Source organism: Euwallacea similis, chromosome 11, assembly GCF_039881205.1.
Source record: "Euwallacea similis isolate ESF13 chromosome 11, ESF131.1, whole genome shotgun sequence".
NCBI classification, from domain to species: Eukaryota; Metazoa; Arthropoda; class Insecta; order Coleoptera; family Curculionidae; genus Euwallacea; species Euwallacea similis.
Genome location: NC_089619.1, coordinates 5301203 through 5328997, shown reverse-complemented (window position 1 = coordinate 5328997; position 27795 = coordinate 5301203). Strand labels below are relative to the sequence as shown.

Below are 27795 nucleotides of genomic sequence, written 5' to 3'. Positions count from 1 at the left end.
TCAGTGACGTATAAGCTTCTTCGGTGAGACGAGCAAGAATAGTTGACAAGAACCATTGACCTGATGTGAGCTCTCAGTTAGCTACATTTCTTGACAGACATCTCGGCCCTCAAAGGGCAAAATTCTTATCCCACTTCAGGTCATTGGTTTCGGCTATTGAAAGCCCTACCTCGTCTCTCTCGAACATTTACCTTAAATCCGAAGGCGATAAGCTTCAAGATGGTCTCGCACAGAAAAAAGAACGTAAAAAGTATGTTCATTACGGCCAATATGTCCGACAGGAGGGGCGGGGACTGATGATACTACAATAAAAAAACTTCGAAATGTAGCACTAGGCCTATAAGCTACTCAAAAAGCTTAATTCACTGCCTACCTTTCAAGATAGAGGGCGTACACGGTTAAAAGTCGGCAACTTCCAAACATAATTTTGCCCAAACTCTTAGTTTGCCCTTCTGGTCAAGGGAAGACTTAAGGGTTTGGTGGATCGCAGGATTTTATTACGATTTATAAATACCTATTCCTGCTGGTGTCGGGTGTGATAGTGGTGTTCCACACATTGCGCATGCGTCAAAGACTACAATCAGCTGTAATATAATCTAAACTACCTCAATGCCTAATCAACTACATGCTTCTATGCTACATAAATTAAGACAAAAAGTAAGAGTTAAAAACTAAAACAGCACTGGTCAGAGCAAGTTTTCTGAGTCAGCTCAACCAGTTCTGATACAACTTTTCATGTCGGTACAGGCTAGGCTTATCAGACATCAAAATTTTCTACTCTAAAGCCTTATTTCCAGGCTTCCTGCGAGGTGTGTGCTGCATATAACTCGGGGAACTGCTCACATCTCGCAGTTTCTTGACTACTCTGAGAGCTCCTAAGTCTTACCCTTACTCCGAATGAAAGTATCTTCAAAAAGCATTCTACCGTGAACATTCCAGTGAATCCCCAGTTCAAATATTTTAGGCTATTGGTGTATGTTTCACTCTGATTGTTAAACTGTTGACATACATAGCAAAGAATTTAGTACAGGTTTGGCTAATCTAGATCTATGTTATCGCTAAACTACCACGTATGTTTACGACCCTTAAGTAGATAATCCTTTTCTGCAAATATGTGTGTTTTGAGGGCAAACCACCCTTTGAAGGCTGATAAATGTGTGAGTTTTGTGAAGGAAAACATTGACATGCATTCAATCCTTTTTCTCAGCTTCTTTGTGTGTTTTGTATAGATTTTGATGAGTTGGTGGAAGTATTTGGAATCAGGAATGGTCTTTTTGCAACATATTTCCGTTATTAATCAAGAAATAATGACCTGGACGAGTTATTTGAGTACCAAGGCAGTGCTGAGCCAATAACACTGAATGAGCAATAACAACACTCTCTGTGCAAGATGATAGAGGGTTCTTCATTAATTAATTTGCATCGAAAAAATTATTTGTTTTTTGGATTTTCCTAATTTTTACAGAATTGTATTTCCCGCCGTTATGGGCAAATAAAAAATGTGGTTGTTATTTTAATCACATAGATGGCTCTGAGTCACCTCAAAGCAATGCCAAATTATTACTGTCACTCTTAAATGCAAAAAAATAATTTGAATTTACGCAATTTTTGATAAATTCTAAAACTCAATAAGGTGAAAATTTTTATGAACTTTCACTTTCATAGATGGCTTTCAGTGATGATAAATAAATGTCAAATTGAGACTGTCATTCCAGTCAAATCGTAGCTGCACGTTGTTTGACATTGTAAAATGCAAAACACTAAAATTCTTGTTTTCTAAATTTTTGAAAATTTGTAAATCTTGCACGGAGATTAAATTTGTGATGGTCTTTTGCTTTAGTAAATGGAGCTGAATGATCTTTATAGGTTTTTAAGGTTTTAAATTGGTACTGACATTTAATTGAAACCAGAGGCACACGTAGCTTGAAACTGAAGTATAGTAAAAATTCCGAAAATGAGTTTTTAATTTACCCAATTTTTGAAAAATTGTAATTCCCAAAAAGATAAAAATTTTATCGGTTTTTATTGTGACAGTCTACTCTGAGTGATCTTTATAAGCTGTAAAATTTGCACTGTCATTCTATTCAAATTAAAGGAGTACGGGGTTTTAATATGAAAGACCTTCAAATGCAATAAAATGAAATTTTAATGTGCTCGCCTTTTAAAAAATTGTAAATCCCCACTGGATCCAATTTTGGTTTTACTTTGCAATCATAGAAGGCCCTGAATGTCTGCTACAAAATGCCTAATTGGTCCTTTAACCCAAATGGTTTATTTAAACTTATCGAAACCAAAACCTTATCACTCAGTAATAACGGAAATATCCATTTGTTAAATTATGGTGACGCACCATGTAGATCTATTCTAAAATGGCTCGGAAGCAGTGTTACTAAATGCATTTTGCCCATTTACCCTTCCGCATTATACAAGTATGAAAACATGTTTGTGACAATGTTTCAGTGTATTTAAGCATTAAGTTCGTCTTCAGACATATTCGATTGTTGTTTTTTGCAAGACCAATGATGTGCGCATTCGCCATTTTATACAGATGCATTCTCAGCCGTGTTCTTGTGTTCGTCATGATTCCCGAGGGATGGAACTTAGCTTGCCAGATAAATGCCAGAAATTTCTATGACGCATATATTTGGCAATCCAATCATAACATAAGCTGCCGACTTTTTCTCACGAATAAGAATTCCTATTGTATTAATGAGAACTTACCTTCATCATTAGCAATAATGTATTGAAAACGATAAGCATCATTATGAAATATTCGAAAGGGGTGGAAACTACAATGCGCCATATTTTGTATTTTAGGCTGTTGGTTTTGCCAGGCATATATCTTTCCAGAGGCCTCGCCTGGATACAGAAGTCTATGCAAGATTTCTGAAAAAAAGCAGCAAATATTGTAATTTGATAAATGGCGATTTTGAAGAGAAAAGAAAGAAGGAAGTACCTGATTCTTGTCGATTTCTCCGCTTTGCAATTCTGCCTCGCCTTGTTCCTGGAAAGTGATGATGATCAAGGCCACAAAGATGTTAACGAAGAAAAAGGGGAACACTACAAAGTAAACAATGTAGAAAATGGACATTTCTATTCTAAAATTCTGGATGGGTCCCTGGTCGCTGTAAGTGGCCGCCATGGAGTTTTGCAGCACCCTAAAATGGATAGTTTTGGTGATAATATGGGTGATAACCAAAAAGGAGGATATTTACGTAGGCCATCCTTCTCCAGTTTGCACGGCAAAAAGGGTAAGCATGGCCATGGCCACGTCATCATAATGAAATTTTCGCTGCTGCCACTTCCTCTCCTCCACTCGAGGCACGTCACTATTTTCCTCATAAACAAAGTATTGGCCCCTGAAAAATTACATCTATCTGTAATGGACAAGGGTGATAATGGAGGATACTCACTGGCACGCGGCTTCTGTTATCTTGCTTCCATCGGTGCAGAAGAAAAACTTTCCGTTGAAGAGTTGTACCGCGATCACCGCAAATATAAATTGAAACAATATGTACACTATAAGAATGTTTATCACATTTTTCAAAGAGTTCACCAGGCAGTCGAAGACTGCCTTTAATTTGGGCACTCGTTTTATCGTTTTTAGGGGTCTGAGCACGCGCAGCACTCGGAGCGACTTGATCGTTGAGAGGTTGGCACCTGCCGCTCCACCTCCACCCCTAGAAATCTCGCTCATTAAACAACCCTTTTATATCCAAAATATTTCAACTAACATGAAATCGAATCCCATGGAGACCAAGGCACAAACAACTACAACTGCGTCCATGACGTTCCAGAATTCCCGCAAATATGAGCCTGGATGAAGAATCACTCCCAAATCGATTACTTTGAGGAACATCTCAACTGCGAACACTCCCGTGAAGGCATAGTCGAACTTATCCAAAATGTTGTTCCTGAAGGAGTGCTCCTCTACCGGGTCTTCAGCAGCTAAAGCGGCTGAACTCATGCAAATCACCACCATGATGAAGAAATCAAAATAGCGGAGATTGACCACCCAATGGGCGGCTCGACGAATTCTGTCATTGAAATCATCACCCAAAGAAAATAAATTAAAGACAAACTTACGGATTAGTAGAAGACAAAATGAACATGCTAGAATATGGCAGCATTGGTTTTGGCCCGACGATTTCCTCTTCCTCTTCCACGGGTTTCTCTTCTCGCTTTCTCCTCCTACTGGAGGTTGGACTAGGAGGGCACACTTCCACACGAGGGTTACTGCCTTCCATTTGCAGGGCCTCCATCTCCTTTTCTAACTCTAGCGCCTGTTTCTCCTTATTCTCCTCAGCTTGTTCCTCCTCGGCAGCGGTCAATTCTTGCGCATTGGCCAAGTTGTCCACCGCGATGGCCAAGAATACGTTCAGCAAAGTGTAGTTGCCGAACAACATCAGAATGATAAAATAGAGGGAATAGACCATGCCGCCACTATTTGGTCCTCCGAGGGCGTTGATGCCGTTGTACATGACCTCGTTCCAATCCTCACCTGTCAGTATCTGAGAGAAAATACGGTCAGTTGAGCTTATTTGAAAATTGAAAAATCTTGAGGTCAGCTCGGGTTTTTCCAGGTTGGAGATTAGTTCGCATTAATCAGACCAGAGCGGGTTTTGGGGTAAGATCGAATTTTTTTTCGTTATTTGTGGCCCCAATTTTTAGCCACTGTCAATCATTTTCTCTTGGTCTTCTTTGCGTCACTTTGTAGATATCAATATTAAATTACCTCCTCAGAATATTTCTTACAAAAATTAGAAATAAACAAGTTATAGGACAATGAAGAAAAATTAATTAAAATGTTCATTAATTTTTTGTTCAATTTTGATTTATCAAATTATTTGGACCACTACGTATAATTTATTTTCGGTTGACCATCAGATTGTTTTAGAAGTTTGTTAGGAGATTCTGCATAAACTTTCATTACTATGTCAAGGATCTAATCTTACCTGAAACACCGTAAGTAAGGCAATGGGGAACGTATTGAAGTTGGCTTGGGGCGTACCCCCATCAAAGTTGAACTGTCCCCCAAAGAGTTGCATCCCCAGTAGGGCGAAGATGAGGATGAACAGGAAGAGAAGGAATAGTAACGAGATAATGGACCTCATGGAGTTGAGCAGCGATATTACTAGGTTGCGCAGGGAGGACCAGTACTTGGTAACCTGAGGATTTAAATGTAGGTTAAAGGATCTTAATTTATAAAAAAATGTTACCTTAAATATCCTCAATAGCCTTAAGGCTCGTAGTACTGATAATCCAAAGGATCCCCCTTTGACTGCGCTCCATATAACTTCGAAGATTGACCCTGAGATGACTACGCAATCGAATCTATTGAACGCCGATTCAAAGTAAATTCTTGGTCCGAGGGCGTACATCTTGACGAACATTTCCGACATGAAAAGCCCGAGAAAGACGTACTCAGCATAATCTAGAATGAGCTCATTAAATGTGCAAAGCAGGGGTTAAAATAGTATTTTTTACATAAAAAATCATCCAACCACTTTGGTTGACCATGGTACTCAACAGCAACACAGAAGGTATTGAAGAACACTAGCATAATGACTGTCCAGTAGAAGCACTGGGTCTTGACCATGTGCCTGATACTAAACCGGAACCTTTTTTCGGCCCTCCAGAACCGGGCGCAGGCCCCCTGGCCCCGGGCCCGGGTCTTCATGTAACCGGGCCTTCCGAAGCCTGCTAACAAAACTTATACTTCAACATTGGAGGCCATTCTAAGACCTCTTGGAGTGAGAATATCTGGGAATTTTGGAGAGAAATCTACGTATCTAAACCAACTATTTAATCTAGCAACTAGGTCAAGACTATGAACTAAATTCAGAAATTTGTCTATTCTAAAGCCCATACCACAGCTACAAATTCGAAGGTATGGGCTTTTGACTACAGATCTATGGTTTTGGAAGAGAGCTACGAAAGAATAAGTAGTAATACTGGGTACCAGCCAAAAGCCATGTTGATGTAGTCCATATTATTAAAAAATCATTGAATCAAACATTTTTGTTTTTGACCCTGAAGCATTCTACTTGGCGTATACTCGTATTAATGCAACGAAACTAATGTTGGTTTTACATTATCTCCAGCTGCATACCTTTTATCTTTTTGTTAGATTCTGTAAGAAACACTGGGAATTAAAAACGTTTGTCAGTTACCAGGAAAAATCACTTGCAGAATGTCCGCACCTTCCGCTACTAGTACTGGATGAGGACATTCTGCATTCATGCTGAAGACTTACTGAAGACTATTCTGATGAAATAGGGAATCTATTTTGTTCTATTCTATTAGATTGTTTATTCTATTCTATGTTAACAAAGTAGCACTCTTCTTACCATCGTCAGCCACATCCTCCTCCTCCTGCTCCTCCTCAGTGTCAGTGCTTTTGCTCTTTCCAATTTTCTTCAATTTCTTCTTCTTGGCAGCTCTCCTTCTTGCTTCCATTATGTGCATCTTTTCCTCCTCCGTCGTCCTCTCTTCAGCCAATATTACTTCCTCTGCGAAATTCAGTGCATTAATGAAGGGAAGTGTCGATAAGCATTAGGGCCCGAAAGCTTACCAGCCTTGCAAATCCATTGCACGTAGCCGTTTAGCTCTCTTTCTAGCTGCGCAGCTCTTCGTAGCTTTAAAAACTCTTGCCTATTCTCTACTTTTTCTCTCTCTTTGGCGAATTCTCTAAAGGGAGATAAATGGGGTGTTTAGCATACTAATGGGGTTTGTGATAGTCGGAAATTTTTCGGATTATTTGTAGCTACCTAACTTGCGAAAATTCTACATTGGCATACTTGAACACTTGGTAGCTCTTATAAAGAAGCAATAATAGAGAAATTTATTACCTCTTTGTGAGACTTTATTAATTTTTGATTTTTAAACCAAAATTAATTTACTATATTTTGTGTTGCTTGGAAATTTTTTACCTCGAAACTCAAGTCTTCAGTGACGATTTTAGAGACTTAATATTCTATGTAGAATAACGAAACAACATTTAAAAGATTATCATCTATAAACCGGCACTGCTTGATATTTTCAAATGTTTGGTAATTTTTAAGCTTGAAATTGAGATTTCTAAGAGCGTAGTTTTAGAGTCTTAATTTTTCTTTTGTATCTTAAAATAATGAAAGGAAATGTAAGGGATTGATCATTTCTCCCATTTTAAGAGGCGCTACTGATTTTTTATTTTCAAACCAAAATTATTTTACCATATTTTAAGTTGTTTAGGAATTTTCTTGGTTAAAATGCATGTCCACAGTGGCGTATTTAGAGGCTAAAAGCTTATTATATGTAGATTAAAGAAACGATATTTAAGGGATTCATCACCTTTTTATGAGTGCCCCCCCCCCCCCCTCCCCCTCCTACACTCCTAAGCAGTCTTTAATAACTTATGAACTCAAATTTCTGAGTTTCAGTTTCGCACTAAGAAACCTAAAGTATTTTTATATTTCAAAGAAAGAAAGAAAATTATAGTTATTTATCATCCTTTTAAGTGACGCCCCTGGCTCTTGACTGCTACATCAAATGAATTTTCTCTCAGTGCAGTAACGCTTTTTTAGTTGACGCCTCCAGTGGCGTACTTTGATTCGCAGTTTTATAAGGAAATGGGCAAGTTTAATTATGTTATAAAGCAGGAAATTGCTAGTTGGGTCTGGCTCCTAATTAGCACTACATGTAAATTTTTTTTTAAACCTGCTTCGGTGATCCAAGCCAAGTACCTCCCGAAGCTCTCATTAAACCGATTTTTCGAACGCGTCTTATAAAATTTGGCCCTTCGTTCCACCCTTAAGCGTTCATTCGAAAATTCCCTAAAGAAGCCACCTCATTTCAAACCTCAACCTTATACCCTCACTTACCCGCTGAGGACACCCAGAACTAAGTTTAACATAAAAAACGACCCGAGGACTATCAAGGGCACGAAATACATCCAATTGTAGTAGCTCCCGACTGCGTCATTCATCTACAAGTTCTCCGGTTAGTTGTGGATAATGGGGTTTAAATGAGGGCGGTATACCCAATATAGTATAGCGGTCCACCCTTCCATGGTGATACACTGGAACACCGTCAACATTGCGAATCCGATGTTGTCAAATGAGGTGATCCCGTTATTGGGACCCTGCCACCTTTCGAGACACACGCTGTTACCGTCCCTGCACCAGTTGCTGCCCTGCGATTTGGCCTCGGTTTCATTGTCGGTGTTGCAGGGAACTTCTTCCTCGTTTTCTTTAACGATTTCCTCTAAAATTCTTTCAAATTAAACCACTCCAAATCAACCCCCAGAAATCGCCACACTCGCCTATATCATATAAACTATAACACGTTCTGTGTAAGGCTCCAGAGTAAAATTCCAGTCCTATAATGGCGAATATCACAATGGCGAATAAAACTAATAATCCTATTTGGAGCAGCGGGGCCATGGCTTTAATGATGGACTTCAAGACCACTTGCAAACCTATACAGGAGAGAAGCAGTATAGCCATAGTTTCAGCAGAGATATTGAACTACAAGACTTGATATTGATTAGTTATGAGTCTATAATATGTTCTAATAAGCTAATAACAGACGGACTATGTTTCTACAAGTCTACTTACTAGGGATGCCAGAGACTAGCTTCAAAGGTCTAAGTACTCTGATAGCTCGCAAGGTGCGCAGGTCCACGGTTTCTAAGTCTTGTGGGAACAGGGTGAGAAACCTAGAAACAAAACTAGCCTCTAGCGCATCTACTGGAACTCTAGTTACTATATAAATTGGCAATAAATTTAAATCCAACCATTTCCAGTTTTTATAAGTAGAACTATTCTAGGTATGTTATCTACAATATTGATGAAAGATTATAATACTCTCCTCAAGCCCTTCTCAGAGGGATGAATTTCTTCATTTTATTTGTGTTGTGAAGAAAAAAACAGAAAAGTCCACCTAAGTGGTTTAGGGGGGAATTTAATAGAAGAAAACTTAATACGAAGATCTTGGATCGAAGCAATCATAGAAAGACCTGAGGAGAATCTTCAGGTCGTGGAGAGTGAGCAGTTTCTATATTTTCAACATCTACTATGACTTTCAATGCAGTTAAGTCACTTTAGAAAGCCAAGAATTTGGAGAAATTGCATGGAGATATAATTAAGAAAGCAAACAAAAAAAGTTGAAGATATTTCCCGATCTTCAAAAGAAATTTTGCTCTAGTTTCGATGTCTTTAAAAATCCTCATAAATCGAATAATGAAACCAAGTTTACGTGGAAATGAAAAAGTTGTACATAGAAACCTTGGAGCATTACGATCAAAGAGATGAACAAGAACGTGGCCGTGCCGCAGATGCTGAAGAAAGAGTTAAAGGCACTGCTCTATCTCTCGAAGAAATTGTGAGAAAGTTTTAGTGCTTTTAACGTTTTTGAAAACTCTTATTAATTCGATAATGAAACCAAGTTTACATAAAGAGTGAAAAATGAAAAAATTCTATATAGAAACCTCATAGCAATGCGGTTAAGAAGATGAAGAAAAACCTGGCAATGCAGTAAATAATCGAGAAAATGTTAAAGACACTGCTCGGCTATCAGAATAAGTTTTGAGAGAGTTTCAGCGTCTTCAAAGTCTTCAGAAACTTTCATCAAGAAGGAATAGAAGACAGAATTCGGTTTTCAGAAGAGGTTGAAGATTCTTAACTCTTTTGGAACTTTCTAGGCTGTCAGTTTAAAAACAGTGAACATCTAATCACTACAAAAATTCTATATAGCTAATGGCTAACTCTAAGTATCTTCTAATCTAGATTTCATTCTAAGTATCAGCATCAGCCACCTCGAACAGCATGGACCGTATAAAACCCAATCTAATAAACACCAATCCAAATAATCATAATATCTTCCGGTCAAAATCTAAACCTGAGCCGCTATCTAAAAAAGTGATTTCCCGACGTTTCGGCTCTTACTTGGTATCCTCGACACCAACTTCAAAGGCCGTAACACCCTAAAGGAGCGGAGCATGCGCAAATCCACGTCCACGTTTGCTTCCGCGAAGACCGTCATCGACCTGTCATTGATTTGGGTTTTGTGGTCAAACGGCATTGAAGACCAAATATGTTTATAGAGGGGATGTGGTCCAGAACGTTTCCAGCTCAGGCTTAAAATCTAACACTCACCCCGTTAACACCACGAAGAAATCCATGATGTTCCAGATGTTGCGAAGATACGAGCCCCGATGTAGAACGAACCCTAAAGCTAGGATTTTTAGTGAAGCCTCTACGCAAAATATCGCTAAGAAGTAGACTTCTGTTTTTTCCTGGAAATTTACCGAACGTTCAATTGAAACTTTTTCTGAATTTTGAAGGAAACTCACTAGTTTTTGTGCTAAACCGGTTTTATCGGCACAAGGCAGATGCTCTTCCAGTGCTAGGACTACACAGTTGGCAATGATTGTCAAAAGAACGGCATACTCGAACGGAGTGAATTATCAGTTAAGAAAATATTCAAATTGAAAAATTTAACCAATCCAGAAAATACCTGCAAAGACCTTAAAAGTAATAATTTAATTATACCTATATCCCGAAGCAAAATTTCCATCTCACCAAGTCACTAAGCCACCAGCACAGAGGTGTTTACATATCAAAGTACAATTGGAAATCGGTCATTTTAAAGTGCGATTTTCCATTTTTTTTCTACAGAGAAAATGTCAGATGTTTCGAGTTTAACGTTAGTGGCTGTGAAGGTGGTTTTTCAATCATTTTCACGTGGGAAAGTGAACGAAATTATCGTGCCGTGTGTGTGAATATGAGGTGAGTATTTGTAGCGTTGGTCTAGTTTTTGATGAAGAATCTAAGACTGACAGTGACCGCAAAGTAGAGATGTCGTTTTACCATTTTTTAGTATTTTGCTCGCATTCTGAAGAGATTTTTCATTAATATCGCACATTTGTAATCTATTTTCATTGAATTGGTGGCTGAAATGGTCAACTGCAAAACTTAAATGAGGTAGAAAATATCCATTTTCGCTTATGATAAATCTGTCACGACGATTAGTTGGTAATTCTGTCCTTATCTCTAAACATTCTAACACTACTCTCTAAGCACGTGTGTGTGTGTGTATTTTTACAATTGAGAACAGTTAACTAAGCCATTGACGTAAGTAAATCTGAACTTCTCGGCAAATTTTATATGAGAAATCGAGACCGCAGCTCGGTTGGAATTAAATTTGGGTTGTACCGAGAGGGCAAAAACTAAATAAATTACAGAGGTTACTTTCATTATGTTTCTTTTCAAGAATTTTTTTTGCGGAATTAGGTACGCCACGGACTTTAATGAATTTTGTTTGCCCAATGAAATTTATACCAAATCCGAAACTTGTAAATAGATTAAAACAAAATCTTCGTCGTAGCGAAATGGGAATGATAAAGTGAAAAATTGACGGAACATTTCATAATACTTCTCGCCAGGTTATGCTCATATACATATACGTAAGTTTATGGGATAAGTCAGAGAAGTGTTCCTTTGTCTTCTCCTAATAAATAAATTTCCGCTACACTGATTATCTGCCCTTGTTATATGAACACAAAACGTCGGAAAGGAAACCATTGACGAAATCGATATTCATGGATACTCCTCCACTGTCACTATACATATACAGTATAAGTATATATCTCTGCATACAGGGTTAGTCGCACAACCTGTTCATTAGAACATTTTTGACTTCCCACTATCATAGCCCAACGAAATTTGGTTCAGGCTAGAATCGCCCATTTTGAATCCAAGTAAAATATTTTCAAAATGGCGACACTTCCAATTTTACCGGAAGTAGCTACCAAGTTCGTTATTTTAAATGGAAACCCCTAATTTTTTGTCATTTTCGGATTTTTCGTTGCTTATTTTAAGTAGCACACTTTGTCTAGTATCGGTTCAAAGAACCTTAATAATGTTTGAAACAATTAAATTCTAGATTCAAGTTATTGAGAGAGAAGCAAGCTATTGAGATTTGAAGTGATGCAATTTCGGAGGTAAGTTTCGCGAACCGCGGAAGACTTTTAATCAAATTGAAATACGTCAAAATGTAGTTTATTAGATCCTCTTTGAACCATAGAACATCGATTCCCAAATTCAAAACGATTAGCGCACAATGCCGATTTCTGTGGGATCTGGTTGCTACCAAAATTTTGAAATTTTCCGGTATAACTTGGAAATGGTAAATTTTAGACATAAGAGACTTTACATAAATTATCCTTAAAATTTAACAACAAATTGGAATTGACAAAAAATTAGGGGGTTCAATTTAAAATAAGGAAGGTAGTAGGTACTTCCAGTATAAGCGGGAGTGCCACCATTTTAAAAATATTTTACTTGGATTCAACATGATCCATTCTAGCCTGAAAGCAAATTTCATTGAGCTATGGTAGTGGAAAGTCAAAAATTTTCTAATGAACGTGTTGCGTGGCTAACCCTGTATAGTCATAAATGCAGTATAATACAGGAAGTAAACTTAGGATCCCAATGATGTTATTATCGCTGTTCTTGACACCTATGAAAATTTAATATTCCTCTTTAAGTTCTATTTGGCTCATTAAAAAAAGAATCTCAATAAATGTTTACACCTTAGTATCGTGCAAATTTAGATACATTTCACCATTTATTTTCATCATTATAATAAATTTAATCATAACAAATAAATTACTAAACTGACCTTTATGACCTATATATATTATTTCTTTAATCATTACTGAAAGTATCGGCAACATTGCATGGCGTTATTAGACTATCACATCGTCAATGTGTAGTACTCAGTCACTTTGGTTCGTTCTATGGGATCGTGTTAACGTTTTATCATCACTTAAATCGGTAATGTAAATACTCCATCTAAATTTAAATTGTTCAAAGCTGAAAATAAGTAACAATGTTGGGTATGCGTGTGGGCATTGTTGCCGTATTTTGTGTGATTGTTACAGTAAGTGGAAGCAAACCCACGTCCATATATGACTTTAAGGCTATAGATATACATGGAAACGAAGTTTCCCTAGACAAATACAGGGTGAGAGTATATTATTGTTTGTTAATGGTCCGTTATACCAAGATCTTCAGGGTCATGTTTGCATAATCGTGAACGTGGCTTCAGAATGCGGTCTAACGAATAGCAACTACGAAAAATTGAACTATTTATATAAGCGATATGGTGAGAGTGAGGGTTTGAGGATTTTAGCATTTCCCAGTAATGAGTTTGGAGGCCAAGAACCCGGCTCCAGTGAGGAGATTCTGAGATTTGCCCAAAGCAAAGGTTAGTAATGCAGAAGTAAACTTGAAGTGGGAAATTATTGATTTAGGGGTGGAATTTGATCTATTTTCCAAGATCAAAGTCAATGGAGACGATGCGCATCCCTTATGGAAGTACCTAAAAGCCCAGCAGGGAGGGTTTTTAGTTGACAGTATTAAGTGGAACTTTACCAAATTTCTTATTGATCAGAATGGGCAAGTGATAGAGAGATACGCTCCGACTACATCACCGAATGATATCATAGAGGATATGGAGAAGTTGTTTGAAACCAACAACGCCACTAAGACCACCAAAGGGGAGTTATAAGGCTTTGTTGTTTAATGTAGAATAAATGAATTTAAATAATGTCAGTCGGCTGTTATTTCTGCCCAGCAACGCTCCAATGCAGCTGACGAGGCTTCAAAGCAAGTGGAGCGATTTACGCGAAAATGCAAATAAAGCAAAAACGGATTAAAGAGGCTTCTCAATATCGATTTTAGATCGAAGCTATTATACTGTAGGATTTTTTGTTTTAAAAAGGATATGGCCACTCGATGATGAATCTGGTGTACCTCCGCACGATGTTCTCCTCGGAGAAGAGGAAAAGCGAAGAAGTCCCGCCTGGGTGGGGGGCCTGTTGGCCGCCCATCGCGTCAGCTGACGAGCTGCCCAGCGCCCCGCCCAAGAAGGTGCCCCCCGCCCCCGCGAAGTGTCTGCCGGAAGCTGTGCCTTGTGCGGCCTGTAGTGCTGCTGCCTCGTGGGCGGCGGCCAACCTAAAATAAAAAAAAAAAAAATTAAAAATTCTACAGTGTTACACATAAAAATGCATCATATGCGATTTTTTTTACTTCTGAATTTAAGTAAGTTTTCACTTTGCCTTCAGGTTCTGCTTGAAACATAAAAAATTTCATTCAAATAAACAAACAAATTACTGTTAAATTACGCTTTTTTACAAAAAAGTTGAAAATTGGCTATTATTTCTAAAAATTTTGAAACATTTGGTATTTTTATAAAGCCGATTGAGGCAAAAATATGTTCATACACATATGACAGTCTAAAATGACTATATTATGTATTAAATAGATATTATCATCCAAGAAAATATTAAAACACATCATAACATTAATAAAGTTAGGAAAGAAAGGTGAAAATATATTTCATATGAATTGTTGCTAGAGAGTAGAATAAAAAAATGAACAACATTTATTTCAAGGACATACATTTTTATGGAAATTTGAAATAAATTCAATGAAAATTGAATTTTCGAAAAAAAAAATGTTTTCGTGTGCAACGCGTTTAATACAAAATGTTGTCCGTCTAAAAATTTCCGTTATTGCATTCTTGATAAGTTGCAGGGTTCCGTTTAAAACATACCCTTGAACAACTGTGCAAAGATAATGGATATTGTGAAAGCGTCTTTATTCATAAACGATCTGCTTTAAAAACCCTCATAAAAAATCTAGTGGGGTTAAATCAGGTGACCTACCCGAACATACTTGCAATTCTATATTATCAGAGTTTTCTGATCGCTTGTGAGGTCTTTCGAAATTATTATTTATTACACTAGTTAATTAAAACTTAGCTGTTAACCTAGGGACCATCGATTACTGAACGTTTCTTCCTAGATACTGAGTATTAAAGATAGTAGCTACTTCTGGGTGAGACGTATTTCCTCTACAAATCAATGCAGTTTCTACTTTTTTCTTAAGAGAGCGCATATTGCGTACGATACTTTGACTACTTATAATTTAACAATTTATTGATATGAAAAAATGGTTTTCATGTCTCTCTACTAGGTTTTGAAACTTGACTTATAAATAACACTTGCCTGAAAAATTTTATAGCCTGACATTTGCTGATATAAGTATACTTCTGCGCCAATTAGCTTTATAAAAATACTATAAAAAGCTAATCTAAATACTTGTTATTAAGGAATTTTCTTATAAAATTGTTGGTTCTGATACAATTCGAATTCGAGTACTTAGGCAACGCATCTGAAAATTGTGTCAGTTTTAAGACAGTTTAGTACTAACTTAAACCGACTTATTAGCAACTTGAAATAACAACATTTTCACGTTATATCTTTAAGGAAATTTCTATATATTTTTTTCAATTTGAAGATTAGTTGACTTCTTTGGGAGAGTTCCTCCACATTGGAATGAATTTTGACGTAGCTTAAACTAACCTGAAACGAATTGTTAACAATTTGAAATTACTACATTTTGATTTTGAATATACTAAAAAAAAGCTTATTCTTAATTGTGCCACCTTTGAGACTAGTTTGAACCTGCAAAAGGCTGTAAATTTTAAGACATTTGGGGCGACATACGTGGAGATATCAGATGCACTCCATTGCCATGTTGAGCAAGGGTTTTATTAGATACCTTTAGCTCTTCCTCGTCCAAAATTATATTAGAGAAAGATCGATATTTAGAAATTGAATATTACTCTTTATAGGTTCGAGCCTGCAAAATTATGTCAGAGGAAGATGCGCAGGTACTTTAGGGGGGCAATTTTAAAAAAGGTGTATTTTATGATCAATTCGATATCACTGGCATATATCGGAAAGTTGGCTTTTCAAAACAATCGAACAGGATACATATACCGTCTACAGACTTATAAATAAGTGGCATTACAGCTTAAACCGATCCAAACCTCCTGTTTAGGGGCATAAATACCAACAAAGAGCCTCAACGCGAGGCGATAAAAACTGTAGAGCGTCGAGACGCCGGACGTCTTCTACAGTTGGCAACGATATCGAGACGTCGGGCGCCATATTTGCTCCAGATTTATGAGATATTAGGAAATCCCTTGAAAGGTCAAGAATAACAGATTTAGACCGGGAAAACAAAACCCACGCAGATTGAAAGGCGGAAACTAAGTCGATATAAAGTTTTATAATCCAAATGTTTAATCATTAATAATTGATTCAAACGATTAATTGGGAAACCCCCTCGTCGATGGCTCCACGTGTCTTTTCCAGTGACAATTTCACTGATTTCAGGCCGCTGATCAAAGAAAACGGGCTCCACGGGTCGTCGCTGAAAATGCTGCACCAATCGATAATCTTTAGCGATGTTGCCACGTGGGGCAAATACGTGTCAGAAGGGCATTGGCCTAAATACGCCGCTACCGGAATATTCAATCTTTGAATTTGGAAACGACTAAGTTACTGTCCGTCTCTAAAGGCTTTTGAAAGAGTTAGAAAAACATCCCTTGAACTTCAACACTTTTGTGTACCCCAATTGGTCAAAAAAAATCTCCTAAAATGGGGTTGACAAAGAATTAACACAAACGTATATGGAATTTTTCTTTCCCTTAATTTACGTCAACAATTTGGCCTGAAGTAGCCTAATTTCGCCTGATCTGAATAATGCAGTGTTTAACCTAAAAATAGTCCGGCTCCAATTACTTTCTCAAGGCTTAATTTTTCTTTTAATAGAGCCTTGAGGCGAGTTATTGTGCAACTTGCAGGGGATTTCAATAGGCCTCAAATGCAGGTCGAAACAGGTCACCGGTTGGAAGGATCTAATTCAATTGTAACCCCCATGACACAATTATTAAGTTATTAAATCAAGTTTGAAAAAAACTCTGTAAAAAAGTGGGTTATTGGAAATTTCGTTCTGTATTAAGATGCTCCGAAAAAAGTAACTTTTCATGCTTTTTGACAATCTAAAGCTGACTTGACAATATTAGAAATAGGTGGAATTATTGAGTAATTTCCAATTACAGTGGGGAAAAATATTGTAAGCAGTATAAAGTGAGACAAAATCAGTTTTTAAAACCTCATTACAAAAAATTCTAATTCTTGAATTCCTCGAATGTTCATAATTATTCAGATTTTGAATGTCTAAATATGATTGTATCTGTATATTATATAGTATATATAGTACGAGGCTGCTTGAATGAAACTATAAATCTAATAATTATTAGACGTATAATGAACCAAAATAGCGAGGGAAATATGTATAGAGCAAAACAGTTTTAAATATTAGTTTTAGGGATTAGTTTTTGAGGAATTTAGAGTCCTTTCTTAGAAGCTTGGGTTCTATATAATATATATATTTTTTAATTTTTTAAAACAGATTTTTCAAAAACTGGAAATATAGGAGAGAATCAGGTAATGAAATAGGGAAATTTCTAACCCTTTTTTAGAGACTCTGGTTCTCCATACCTTCCCGTGTTTGCATTGTTTAAACGTAACTTTACAAAATCTGGAAATAAATTGAGCGAATCTCGTAATTGCCAATAGTGCAATGAGGCAAAATAGCCCTGAGAGATAAATCCGCTTTTAAAATTTCGTATTTAGGGACATTCTTAACTTTTTTTGGAGGCTGTCTATATTCATACTTTTTCATGCGTAAACTATCTAAATATGATTTTACAAAAACCGGAAATAAGTGAGTGAATCTGGTAATTGCCAGAAGTATAGTGAGCCAAAAGAGCCCTGAAAATAGGGACAAAAACAGTTTTTAAAACCTGATTTTTGGCACATCTCGAATCCTCCATTACAGGCTGTGGATGTTTATAATTTTTCATGTTTTAACTGTCTAACTACTATAAAAACGAAATTGTTTTTTTTACAATTTTTAACTTTACTTGAAGGCTCTGCACCTCATTATTTTTTTTATATTTTTCTTTTAAAACTGACTTTTCATTGACTATAAACATATTTCGAAAACTTATACACCACCTATTTACTATTAACTATAACCAGTTTAAATATCTGCAGTCATTTCGTATCTCACCCCACGATCTAGTATCAACTTTACCCCGATTTTAGGTCAAGGGAGCTGCCCTATTTGTCCTATTTGCTGTTGTTTACTACCAAATTCTTCCGGGGAAACGTTCAGACACAGTTATAAACAACAATGAACTGTAGTTCTTGTTTTGATATGAAATTTCACAAATAAAGTTTGCTTCCAAAAAAGAGCCGTAGATAAGACCAAAATTTTAATGTTGGAATTCCTTTTGCATGGAAAATGGGCTTTAAATCTACTGGAAAATAATCTTTCATAACATTAATCTACCATTTTCTAAGACAGGAAGATATTTATAGGTAACTTTTGTCTTAAAATTTGACATATAACTACAGAAAATCAGAATTAAGTTCTTAATCGGATTATAGCCCTAAAGAGGCCAGACTTCTCTGAAAAATTCTATAGATTTCCTTTTAAGTACTCTATAAATAACCCCTAATTTAATTATTGATATACCCTAACCAAAGAATGTGATAAGAAGTATAGTACCCAAAAAGAGGCGAACATGGTGCATTTTATCAATTATCAGGAAAGGTGTCAATAAATTGTAGTCTCATTATACTGTTTGCAGTAGAAACTAATTCCGGGAAACAGCAACTTTAATCCAAGCTAAAAGCCTGCAAAGAAGCGAGACAGAACGAGTCCGGATCTGTCAAAACTACGGGGGTGAAATTTGCAAACCCCTTTGTGGAAATTGCCGCAAATCACCGGAAATTAACGTTCACTACCCACCTTTAATACGCAAAAACTAGGAAAACATATCTCCATTTTCGTTAGAATAGTGTCAAAATCCAGTGTCCGTCACTAGGGGCCATGATGCGATCCGTTCCATCCATGGTTCCTGCACCACTATCACTAAACAGGCGCAAAACTATAAGCCACTACATTAAGGACATTTTCCGCACTTTAAAGGGTTCTTTGAGTTTCCTTCACAACGAAACACCTCGATTTTTCGCACCCGCCCGCAGTGAGTTCTTTGAGGGTTGAGTCGGCTGTTTACGGAGCTGTTCGGGGACATGAGAATGCGTTGCAGGGCGTCGCAGGAGTCAGGACAGGCGTCCCGCAGGGTTGTAGTTGAACCGTAAGGGCCGGACTTGTTGTGTTGAGTGTTGCTGTACACTCTAAATCATGCACTCAAGTTTGTCTATTTTTTGGGAAAACAACAATTTTCGAGAATTTAATATGGTCATGAGCCCTAATTTTGTAGAAACTAAATTGGGTTGGATTTTGTATTTCCCATCGGTGTTTTGCGGGTGGTTTTCTTGCAAGAACGTCCCTGGTAATGGATAGCGTGGTGGATCTGAAAGCGCGCGCACCGGAAACTCCGGGCATCCGTTCCACCACTCCGGAGCTAACTCTCCGCTCATTCATGCTTTCCATTGCCGCACTACAGACGACACGCAACACTCTCCATGCATTTCTATCCTGGAAGAATTAAAACTTTCCGTCTACTACATATTGGAGCCCTTTGTCGGCTCTTTATTTCTCTTTTCTGCATTGTCATAACTGAGACTGAATTTGAGGAAAATTCATCAGAAAAACTTCTATTGAGACACTGTTAGAGTGGGAATTACGGTCAAAATGACGACATTTCTAGATTTACATAAGCCTTTAGAATCTTATTAATAATCAATTAATATTCATTAATTCTTAGTAGAATTCATTAGAAAACCTAAATTCTTGAACACATTCCACGTTCATTATAATATCCAGAAGCAGACATTTATTTAGCTGAATCACCAAGAGATGGCGTCATACATATATAACAACTATCTAAAGTCATTTTACCACTTTAGAAAATTTCATTGGGTTTTTAAGAAATTTTGAGAAATGTTCTTAAATTTTTCGAGCATCCGAACGGTTGTCTTTTAATTCAACTTTGTGTTACTAACACAGTTGTGAAGTTTCGAAATTTCAGTGGGATAAAACCAAAAAAATATACAGGGTGATTCGTAATGCAACCGACACAGAACAGGTGCGTGTAGAGGACCTCAAAATATGTCGATGTTTCATATGAAGTTTTTTTCTGAGGTCTGCGGTTGCTGAGATATCGGTTTCAGATGATGAATAAAAAAATTTGAAAAAATTCTGGATTTCAGGAAAGGCTTAACCTAGAATAACCATATTTGGGAAATATTTTTGTTTTATTGACGTCTTTATTTGTTAAAATTTTGAAGTGGCTGAAAGCTCAATAAGGGATGGTTTAGGGGTTGGTCACCCTTAAAATTATATGAATCTTTTTAACCCTAACCAAATTAACAACTAAGGTTTATCAATATGATAGTAAATTTAATTTTATATCTTTTTGTACTCTTGCACATTTTTCGAGAAGTCATTCGTTATTGAGAAAAAAAATGTTTTGTGATTTGGTGTCAAAACTAATCAAATCGAACAAGAACAGTACTTTTATAATAGTAAACTATGAACTTAATCATAGCTCGTCAATATTCCTATTTAGAAAGATTTTGCAAACGATAACTAACACGTGGTCTCATTATTAATAAATATTTTTAAAAATTTATTCAAAATTTAACGATATTTGAAACAAATTATTACTGAAATAAAATAAACACTAAAAATATTGTTCAAAATGGCTACCATTTTCTCTTAGACACAGATGCACCCTTCTGCTCGATTTGATTAGTTTTGACACCAAATCACAAAACATTTTTTTTCTCAATAACAAATGACTTCTCGAAAAATGTGCAAGAGTACAAAAAGATATGAAATTAAATTTACTATCATATTGATAAACCTTAGTTGTTAATTTGGTTAGGGTTAAAAAGATTCATATAATTTTAAGGGTGACCAACCCCTAAACTACCCCTTATTGAGCTTTCAGCCACTTCAAACTTTTAACAAATAAAGACGTCAATAAAACAAAAATATTTCCCAAATATGGTTATTCTAGGTTAAGCCTTTCCTGAAATCCAGAATTTTTTCAAATTTTTTTATTCATCTTCAGAAGCCGATATCTCAGCAACCGCAGACCTCAGAAAAAACTTCATATAAAAAATCGACATGTTTTGAAGTCCTCTACACGCACCTGTTCTGTGTCGCTTGCGTTGCGAATCACCCTGTATATACTTTGAATATATAATATATAATAAATATAATATAAACATAATAAATATAATATATAAATATAATACTAATATATATTTTGAACAAATAATATTCCAATGGTATAGATCTAAAGCCAACTACATAATTCAATTTTTGAACGTTTATTTTTTAAATCTCTCCAAACCACGCCAGTGGCGTTTGTTCATTTTTGATAATTCTGTCACGCAAATTCAAAAATGTTCAATAAAAAGTTTTAATTGCATTTCAGTAGCATTAATTTCCACTAAATTTTTTATGAGTCTATTAGCATAGTTTTTAATCCTTAAAATAGATTATCATATTTGAAGCGAATTATACGCATATTGATAGAATAATCAATACAAAACAAACAAAATCTAAAGATGTTAAGCACGTCTATAACATTTTTATAGGTTGAAAGAGATATTTTCCATATTAGGTAAGTGTAATCATAGATACTTAACAATAAATGCAAGCTCAATCGCCATTGTCATAACAATACTATGGCATCATTTCACCAAAAACTCTTAAAAAATCAAGTTATTTAAGGAAATTTGCATTCGCCATTATATTCACGACCAAAAATATTACTCTAACTATGAGTATATTAGCTGAGTTTTCAAGAGATGGCATCACATACAAGTATCATTGAAACGATTTAGAAGGACTGAATGCAATCTAGTGCTTTTCAACACTAATCTATGACCATGAAATGGCATAAAATGACGCCACCATGACACATCTCAAACGAAAACGTGACGTTACAGGGTCATTAATGCATGGCGTCTTCCCTTTAAAAAACGGGAACAAACTTATGGCAATATTGGCAATTGCTTGCCAAGTCCATTTATTTCACGTCATTGGTTAAAAGGAACTCATTTTTTGGAAAGGTGGAATCGCCATCTATTAGTGTCATTACTAGCAAATGGCGACATCTGGTGGCTAGAAGCGTAAACCCACAATCTATAAATTGGAAAATCCAGGAATGCCCGAGAATAGAAACTTTTACTGCTCTGGCCAACAATCGATATTACATAGCCTCCTTATAGGAATTTCACAAGAGGGCGCTTCTGTGTCCTCAAACACCTGAAATCCTCAAAACAACCGAATCACATACATCTCCCTGTCGGTTTTAACTCTACCTCTGGACATAAATAATAAGTTAAATTAGACCGAAAGGACACCCGTGGTAGATGGACGATGTCTAGCTCTTCCGACATTAAAAATTAAGGATTATTGATGTGATGTCCTTGTATGCAATCCATCATGTATGTGTATCCCAGTCAGCACTTAAATTTAGGTGTAAATGACCGAGTGCCTGTCTAAACCCAAAATTGAGTATATTAAAAAAGTCGCATACAAAAGAGGGTTTATTACTCACTAGTGAGTAACGAAGTTAACTGCAAATGTTGCGATAAAGCATTATTTCGAGTCTCTATGGTGATTCATGAAGCTTAATTCAAGGCGCGAACCTTTGTTTTCAGCTTAATGGAAACAAATCCCTTAAATGAAATATTGCACCATCACATTTCTATTGTTTCTATTAGAATTTCCTACGAGGATGAATTAAGTTAATTATGCTGAAAGTAAAAACACAGTAAATAAACATGGAGTCGATTTGAAAAATTAAACATTTCCAATTCAAAAAGGGCTGCAAACAAACAGAAGTGTAAACGTGATTAATACAAAGCCGTTGGGTATGGGGCATTAGGTAAATATTTCAAAGGCAACTGCAAAAACTGAAGAAATCCAGACGGAGAAAATTGAACCTTTGGGAGTTGAATCATTATGGAAATTGGTTATTTTTGAGAATAACAATCGAGGAAAGTGTGAGAGATTCTTTTTACGGCTGAATCATTTTGTTTAACTCATCTATCTCTTTACTGATCCAGAGCATCTCAAATTAAAAATCGCACATTTTTAATTAAGAATTTACATCAACCAATGAAGTTATAGTTCAAGCATGGATTTGACCACGCGAAATCGAAAAGGACGGCTACACAGTGTCTGTAACAAAACTAGTCTTGACTTGGTGACATACCTATAGTTAGAACTTAGTAGCGCGTTCCGCCAGATGGCGCATGTAACGCTTGAAGTTTAATTAATTAATAATTAATTGATTAAGAATTTAGATGTGTTTACTGTTGTTACTTAATTAATTAATGTATCCGTAATGTTGCAATGCCTTTGAAGAATTTAAATTTAGGGTTGAATAAGATTAGAGTTGGTTTAAATGAGGGAGAGTTTAAAAAAGAAATTAACCTTTCGTGTGAACGTCCAAGGGGGTTTCTTATTCCCTTCTAAAAGTACTCGGTAATTACCCTCTTATACTTTAAAAAAGTCTCGTTTTACAATACTTTAAATTTTATCTTGATGGCTTGAAGTAGAAAGGGGCAATAATTCGGAATTTCGGTTTAATGTAGATGCTCGGTTTGCAATATGCCCCGAAATGCAAATTTTATTGATTGGGTTAGCATTTTAACCCTTATTAAAGTCTGAATTAGCATTCGAGTGCCGTACTCGAATAATAATAAGACGCCTATTAGCATGTTTCTGTCAAAGTTTTCATACTTAAAACGTTCCTCTTACATGATATCGCCCAACTTAAGGCGAGTTTGAATAAGGGCGCAGCTCTTGTGGTCCGACGTGGTGACCGCAGCCCTCCTCTTCCTGGCGTATCTGCTAACCGGTATTGGTCCCTCCTCCCATCTGATTGCTGGAGAGGACCCTCTCCTCCTGGACATGTGGCGACCAGCCACTCCTCCGAGCATTCTAAAACAAGGATAAAGTTGCTTAATTATCATGTCCATTAGTAGAACTAAATTAATAATTTATCAATGCCTGCAATATGAGTTATTTGATGCTTTCAATATCCTCTTTCGGTCCATTCTGATGAGCTGATTTATAATGAATTGAACTGTGTAATTTAATGCTGCCATATTTGTAATAGTGTGTATTTCTAAACTTGATTACATAATAAAAATGGAAAATAAGTCCTTGTTGATGTTAAAATGTAAGAGCATGCGTAAGCCAAGTTCAAAGAAAGTAAACCAAAACGTTGTGGAATTAACTTACCACTAAACCAAGACGTTTGCCTGACTGTCGTTTTTGAGAAAATTGTTTTAACTAAAAAAAAATCAAGATACACCAATGTATTTTGTATCTTTTAATGCCTTGAAGGTTCCTTTCCGATACTTTAAATTTCCAAACTTTGTAAAGATTCAGAGGCGTTTACATATTCGCAACGTGGTACATTCTTTTTCATTTCATCTCTGAGAATATTGCTGTTATTTACCTTTTTGTCAGAATGCTAACACTGAACTTGGATTTCTGAATCAAATACCGCTCTTTTGTAAAACTCACATTCATTAGTATATCAGGAAAGTGATTAAGTCTGGCACATAATGTGTAGTATTCCAGACAGCAATCATCTCTCTTTCTCTAATTTGATCTTATGGTAATCTTAAACATACAATCAAAAGGTGGCTCATAAGAACAAAGTTGTAAGAAACTCAACTGATAAATATGCTCCTATATAACATGTTCAAATGCAGTATTTGCCGTGGAATTATGGAATCTGAAAATGAATTTTCCAGTTTCATTTGACCTGAATCGGAATTCATTTGGGACTGAATTAACGGCCTTTCACATCAAAGCCGAATAATACAGGAAAAATGTCTGGCATTCGCATACTTGCGTTTAATAAACTCGTTTGTTTCAGTTCGGATTTGTTCCGAAATTCAGAAGTTCCATGGGAAAACAGTTCAACAAGTCGCCTTACATCAACAAGTTGGATTTGAGTTTTGAGTATTATTTTTAGAGAAATCGTACATGACAAATGAGGTATATTTTTATCCTTCTCCTTCGTATAAACAAAACATAAAAACCGATCAAGCAATATTTATATGTCTGGATTCACAGTCGTGACATGTTCCAGATAGAGTTTTATATTCAATAAAATAAACCGGGGGATTGTCTGCGAACATACATATCAATACCAGTTAAATAAATTAGCTTCTGTAAACACTATCGAAATCCTTAATCTAATTCATTCGTTCGTTCGGAACTTTGCCATTTATTTCAAACTTGGAACTGGCTCATTTCCAATATAAAAACTCCTTTTTTAACACACCAGAAAAATTTCACTTACGATGTTCTCTTCATTCTGCCCACTATAACAAACACGATTTGAATTTATTTGGGAATCAACGTTGTAAGGGGCCTTAACAATGAATTCCTACCACGTGGTCCTAAATGGGCTAAAAGTGAATCAACAATGCACTTAAATAAATTGATTAATAGGACTAAAATTAATGTTCAAGATCACATAAAAGAACCATAAGTTGATCTTTAACATTAAATAAACGCATGTCAAGCCTTAATTCTAGTTAATAATATAGGAATAACGTGAAAACCCATATATTTGGAAATAATGGTTATTCGCCATTTTAATAAAAATCTAATAGACCTAATTTACGGAGTCAATGACAGATGGTGCTATACGCAGTGGCCGCTCTAATACACCTAAAAATCTCATTCACCATTATGTCATAAAAATATTTCGTGTTTACACGGCTTTTTTCTTACGACATTATCGGAGTTTAATTAGCGAGCAGGTCTAATCCGAGCTGAAATTTCCTCCGCGGATGATGTTTAAAATATAATTGCAGGAAAGCACTTCTCTCCCGCAGGGTGGGAATAGACGTGGCATCGAAATCAAAAGCATTCGGGCCTGTTAATGGTTTCTCCGGATTTTGTGCAGCGGAAATCAAGCCGATTATTTCTCCGAGGTGTACCGACAGAAATATGGAGGCCCATCAGAGGCAGAAAAGAGCTTTGATTGTCCCGGTTCCGAGGGAAGTCTGATGGACTAACCTAGTCGAACAATGACCCCATTTGTATCTTATTTTAGCCGTAGAATTTCAGAGATATGGTTGAAGTTTTAAGTAACTTCTGTAATGAGGAAACTTGTATATTCTATCGAAGTTTTGGATAGATTCGCGTCATATCAGTTAAGGAATTTCCAAGAACTTGTAGTTACCAAGTTGGACAGTGCAAGTTTATTTGATACTATCCCAGTTCTTCTCTTAATATCAGGTAAATTTCAGTATCAAAATGTCTACTGCAAACAATCTTCTGGATTCAATTCAACAAAATATGGCAAACACTTCCGAAGAAAGTAATTATGTCCGGCCTCTCGACGTGGAAGGATTGTAGGCTTTCGGATTCGTTTTCCAGCCCACTTGCCTTTGCAAAAATGAGATTTCCACGAAGTAATTTGACTTCAGAATAAATTAGATTTTGTTTTCCCATTGGGCGACGCAGGAAGCCGATGATGATTCGATTCATTTTGTTCATTTCGATGTCGAGTGGTCCCTGTTTGTTCTTCCTTTCCAACCAACAACTGCTTATTGACTTTATACCGTTTTATTACTGAAACTCGATTAATGGAAATTCGCGTTCGTTTGGGTTGTTCCAAACCTTTTCAGTCGAACATTAATATTCGACTGAAAAAGTTAGACAAAGAACATTCACCTTTAAGCATAGAAGCTAAAACTATTAAATTCAAAAATAGACTATCTTCAAAAATTCTAATTAAATAACTCATTGATAAATTCTAAATTATCAATTGTTGTTTAAAAAAAATTTAATTGGTTATTACAAAAAGAGGTCTGTTAAGGTAATATTTTCAGTTCAGCAAATAGTAAACAAACGCTGGTATTAAATAGTCTTTGCATTAATGAAATTACATGCGCGTAATCCGCTAAATGTGATGTATAAATTTTCACATTTAACAATAATCATGCTACAGTGGCACAATGGAGTCCCACGTAAAGACTAGGCAAATAATATTTAAAAAGACAATTAAAAAAAAAATTCGTAAGTCAAATAAACCTTTGCACCAGCGATGTCAATTTTTTAAAATTACTTTTAACAATTACTTTTCTAAATAAATATGGTCTTTATTATAAAATATATTCCCTTCGTGAAAATGAAAGCTCAATTTGGGAAACCTGCTTCCTTAAGGAATGATATTAAACCATCCCTCCTCCTCTAACCACCATTACAGAATTGATTTAGTGTATTAATTAAACGCAGAGTTGTATTAGCCCAAATATCTCTTAGATTTTTGACTCGAGGCTCAAAATTTCAATCGATGCGTTAATCCCTCAGTCCGGGCCATGCTTTCAGGTTTTCTCAAGTTTCTTCGTTAGTTGGGAGAAAGTATGAGGCCCCAGAGGTAAATTTCTCTAATTATAGCGAAATTTGTATGCCCAGCTGCCTGTTGCGTTATTTATTTTAAAGGCTTAGACGAAATTTCTGTCTAATTCGAAGTAATGTCGACTATAAATAAATATCTCTGTTAGTGTCAACATTGCGTCTCAAAAAGTGTTTTTTATGAACTTCATCCACTTCAATATAAGAACATTTTAGCGCCAAATAATACTAACAGTTCACCAGTTTGCAACTTCCTTCTCAACCCTTCCGAAGCGAAATTGTCAACAATTCATCCTCCATTTGAAGCACAACTTATCTGCGGTCCATTTAAAGAGATTAAACTGAAGTTAAGAACTGGATTTTCAGTCCATTAGGATTACAAAAATACCACTTTATGAGTAATCCATATTGGATTTAAAAGCCAGATCTCATTTGTATGGGGGAAAGTAGCTTTCGAGCTGAAACAATGCAGATCCAGTAACGGAAAATTAGATTGGGCTTATGG

General features: G+C 36.2%; 2 protein-coding genes across 3 annotated transcripts in view; one reads left to right on the top strand and one right to left on the bottom strand.

The window, feature by feature from the left end:
- The window catches only part of cac (cacophony), a 37170-nt gene extending 11884 nt beyond the window's left edge, over positions 1–25286 (bottom strand). The window contains exons 1-22 of one of the 2 annotated variants that reach the window (XM_066395170.1): positions 25222–25286; positions 23661–23843; positions 13774–14000; positions 10334–10440; positions 10137–10276; positions 8598–8698; positions 8303–8458; positions 8021–8244; positions 7863–7966; positions 6575–6690; positions 6351–6512; positions 6113–6145; positions 5488–5703; positions 5220–5434; positions 4956–5168; positions 4087–4511; positions 3735–4037; positions 3414–3680; positions 3216–3359; positions 2957–3158; positions 2722–2886; positions 192–302 (exon numbers count right to left, since the gene is read on the bottom strand). In XM_066395170.1, coding sequence (XP_066251267.1) covers positions 192–302; positions 2722–2886; positions 2957–3158; positions 3216–3359; positions 3414–3680; positions 3735–4037; positions 4087–4511; positions 4956–5168; positions 5220–5434; positions 5488–5703; positions 6113–6145; positions 6351–6512; positions 6575–6690; positions 7863–7966; positions 8021–8244; positions 8303–8458; positions 8598–8698; positions 10137–10276; positions 10334–10440; positions 13774–14000; positions 23661–23843; positions 25222–25235 — 3828 coding nt within the window. In that variant the 5' untranslated portion in view covers positions 25236–25286. Of the gene's footprint in view, positions 1–191; positions 303–886; positions 998–2721; positions 2887–2956; positions 3159–3215; positions 3360–3413; positions 3681–3734; positions 4038–4086; positions 4512–4955; positions 5169–5219; positions 5435–5487; positions 5704–6112; positions 6146–6350; positions 6513–6574; positions 6691–7862; positions 7967–8020; positions 8245–8302; positions 8459–8597; positions 8699–10136; positions 10277–10333; positions 10441–13773; positions 14001–23660; positions 23844–25221 lie in introns of both variants that reach the window. The other variant, XM_066395171.1, reaches the window with a different exon arrangement.
- LOC136412196 (uncharacterized) lies at positions 12757–13592 on the top strand. The gene is made up of 3 exons (XM_066395179.1): positions 12757–13008; positions 13059–13251; positions 13298–13592. The coding sequence occupies exons 1-3, from the start codon at positions 12874–12876 to the stop codon at positions 13552–13554; spliced, it is 585 nt and encodes a 194-aa protein (XP_066251276.1). The 5' UTR covers positions 12757–12873; the 3' UTR covers positions 13555–13592.
- Positions 25287–27795: the final 2509 nt, after the last annotated feature.

Excerpts from the sequence above, each read along its gene's own strand:
- LOC136412196 (XM_066395179.1), top strand. The coding sequence starts at position 12,874 with ATGTTGGGTATGCGTGTGGGCATTGTTGCCGTATTTTGTGTGATTGTT. Across the intron at positions 13,009-13,058 it reads TTTCCCTAGACAAATACAGG|GGTCATGTTTGCATAATCGT; the intron begins GTGAGAGTATAT and ends CAAGATCTTCAG. Across the intron at positions 13,252-13,297 it reads GAGATTTGCCCAAAGCAAAG|GGGTGGAATTTGATCTATTT; the intron begins GTTAGTAATGCA and ends TTATTGATTTAG.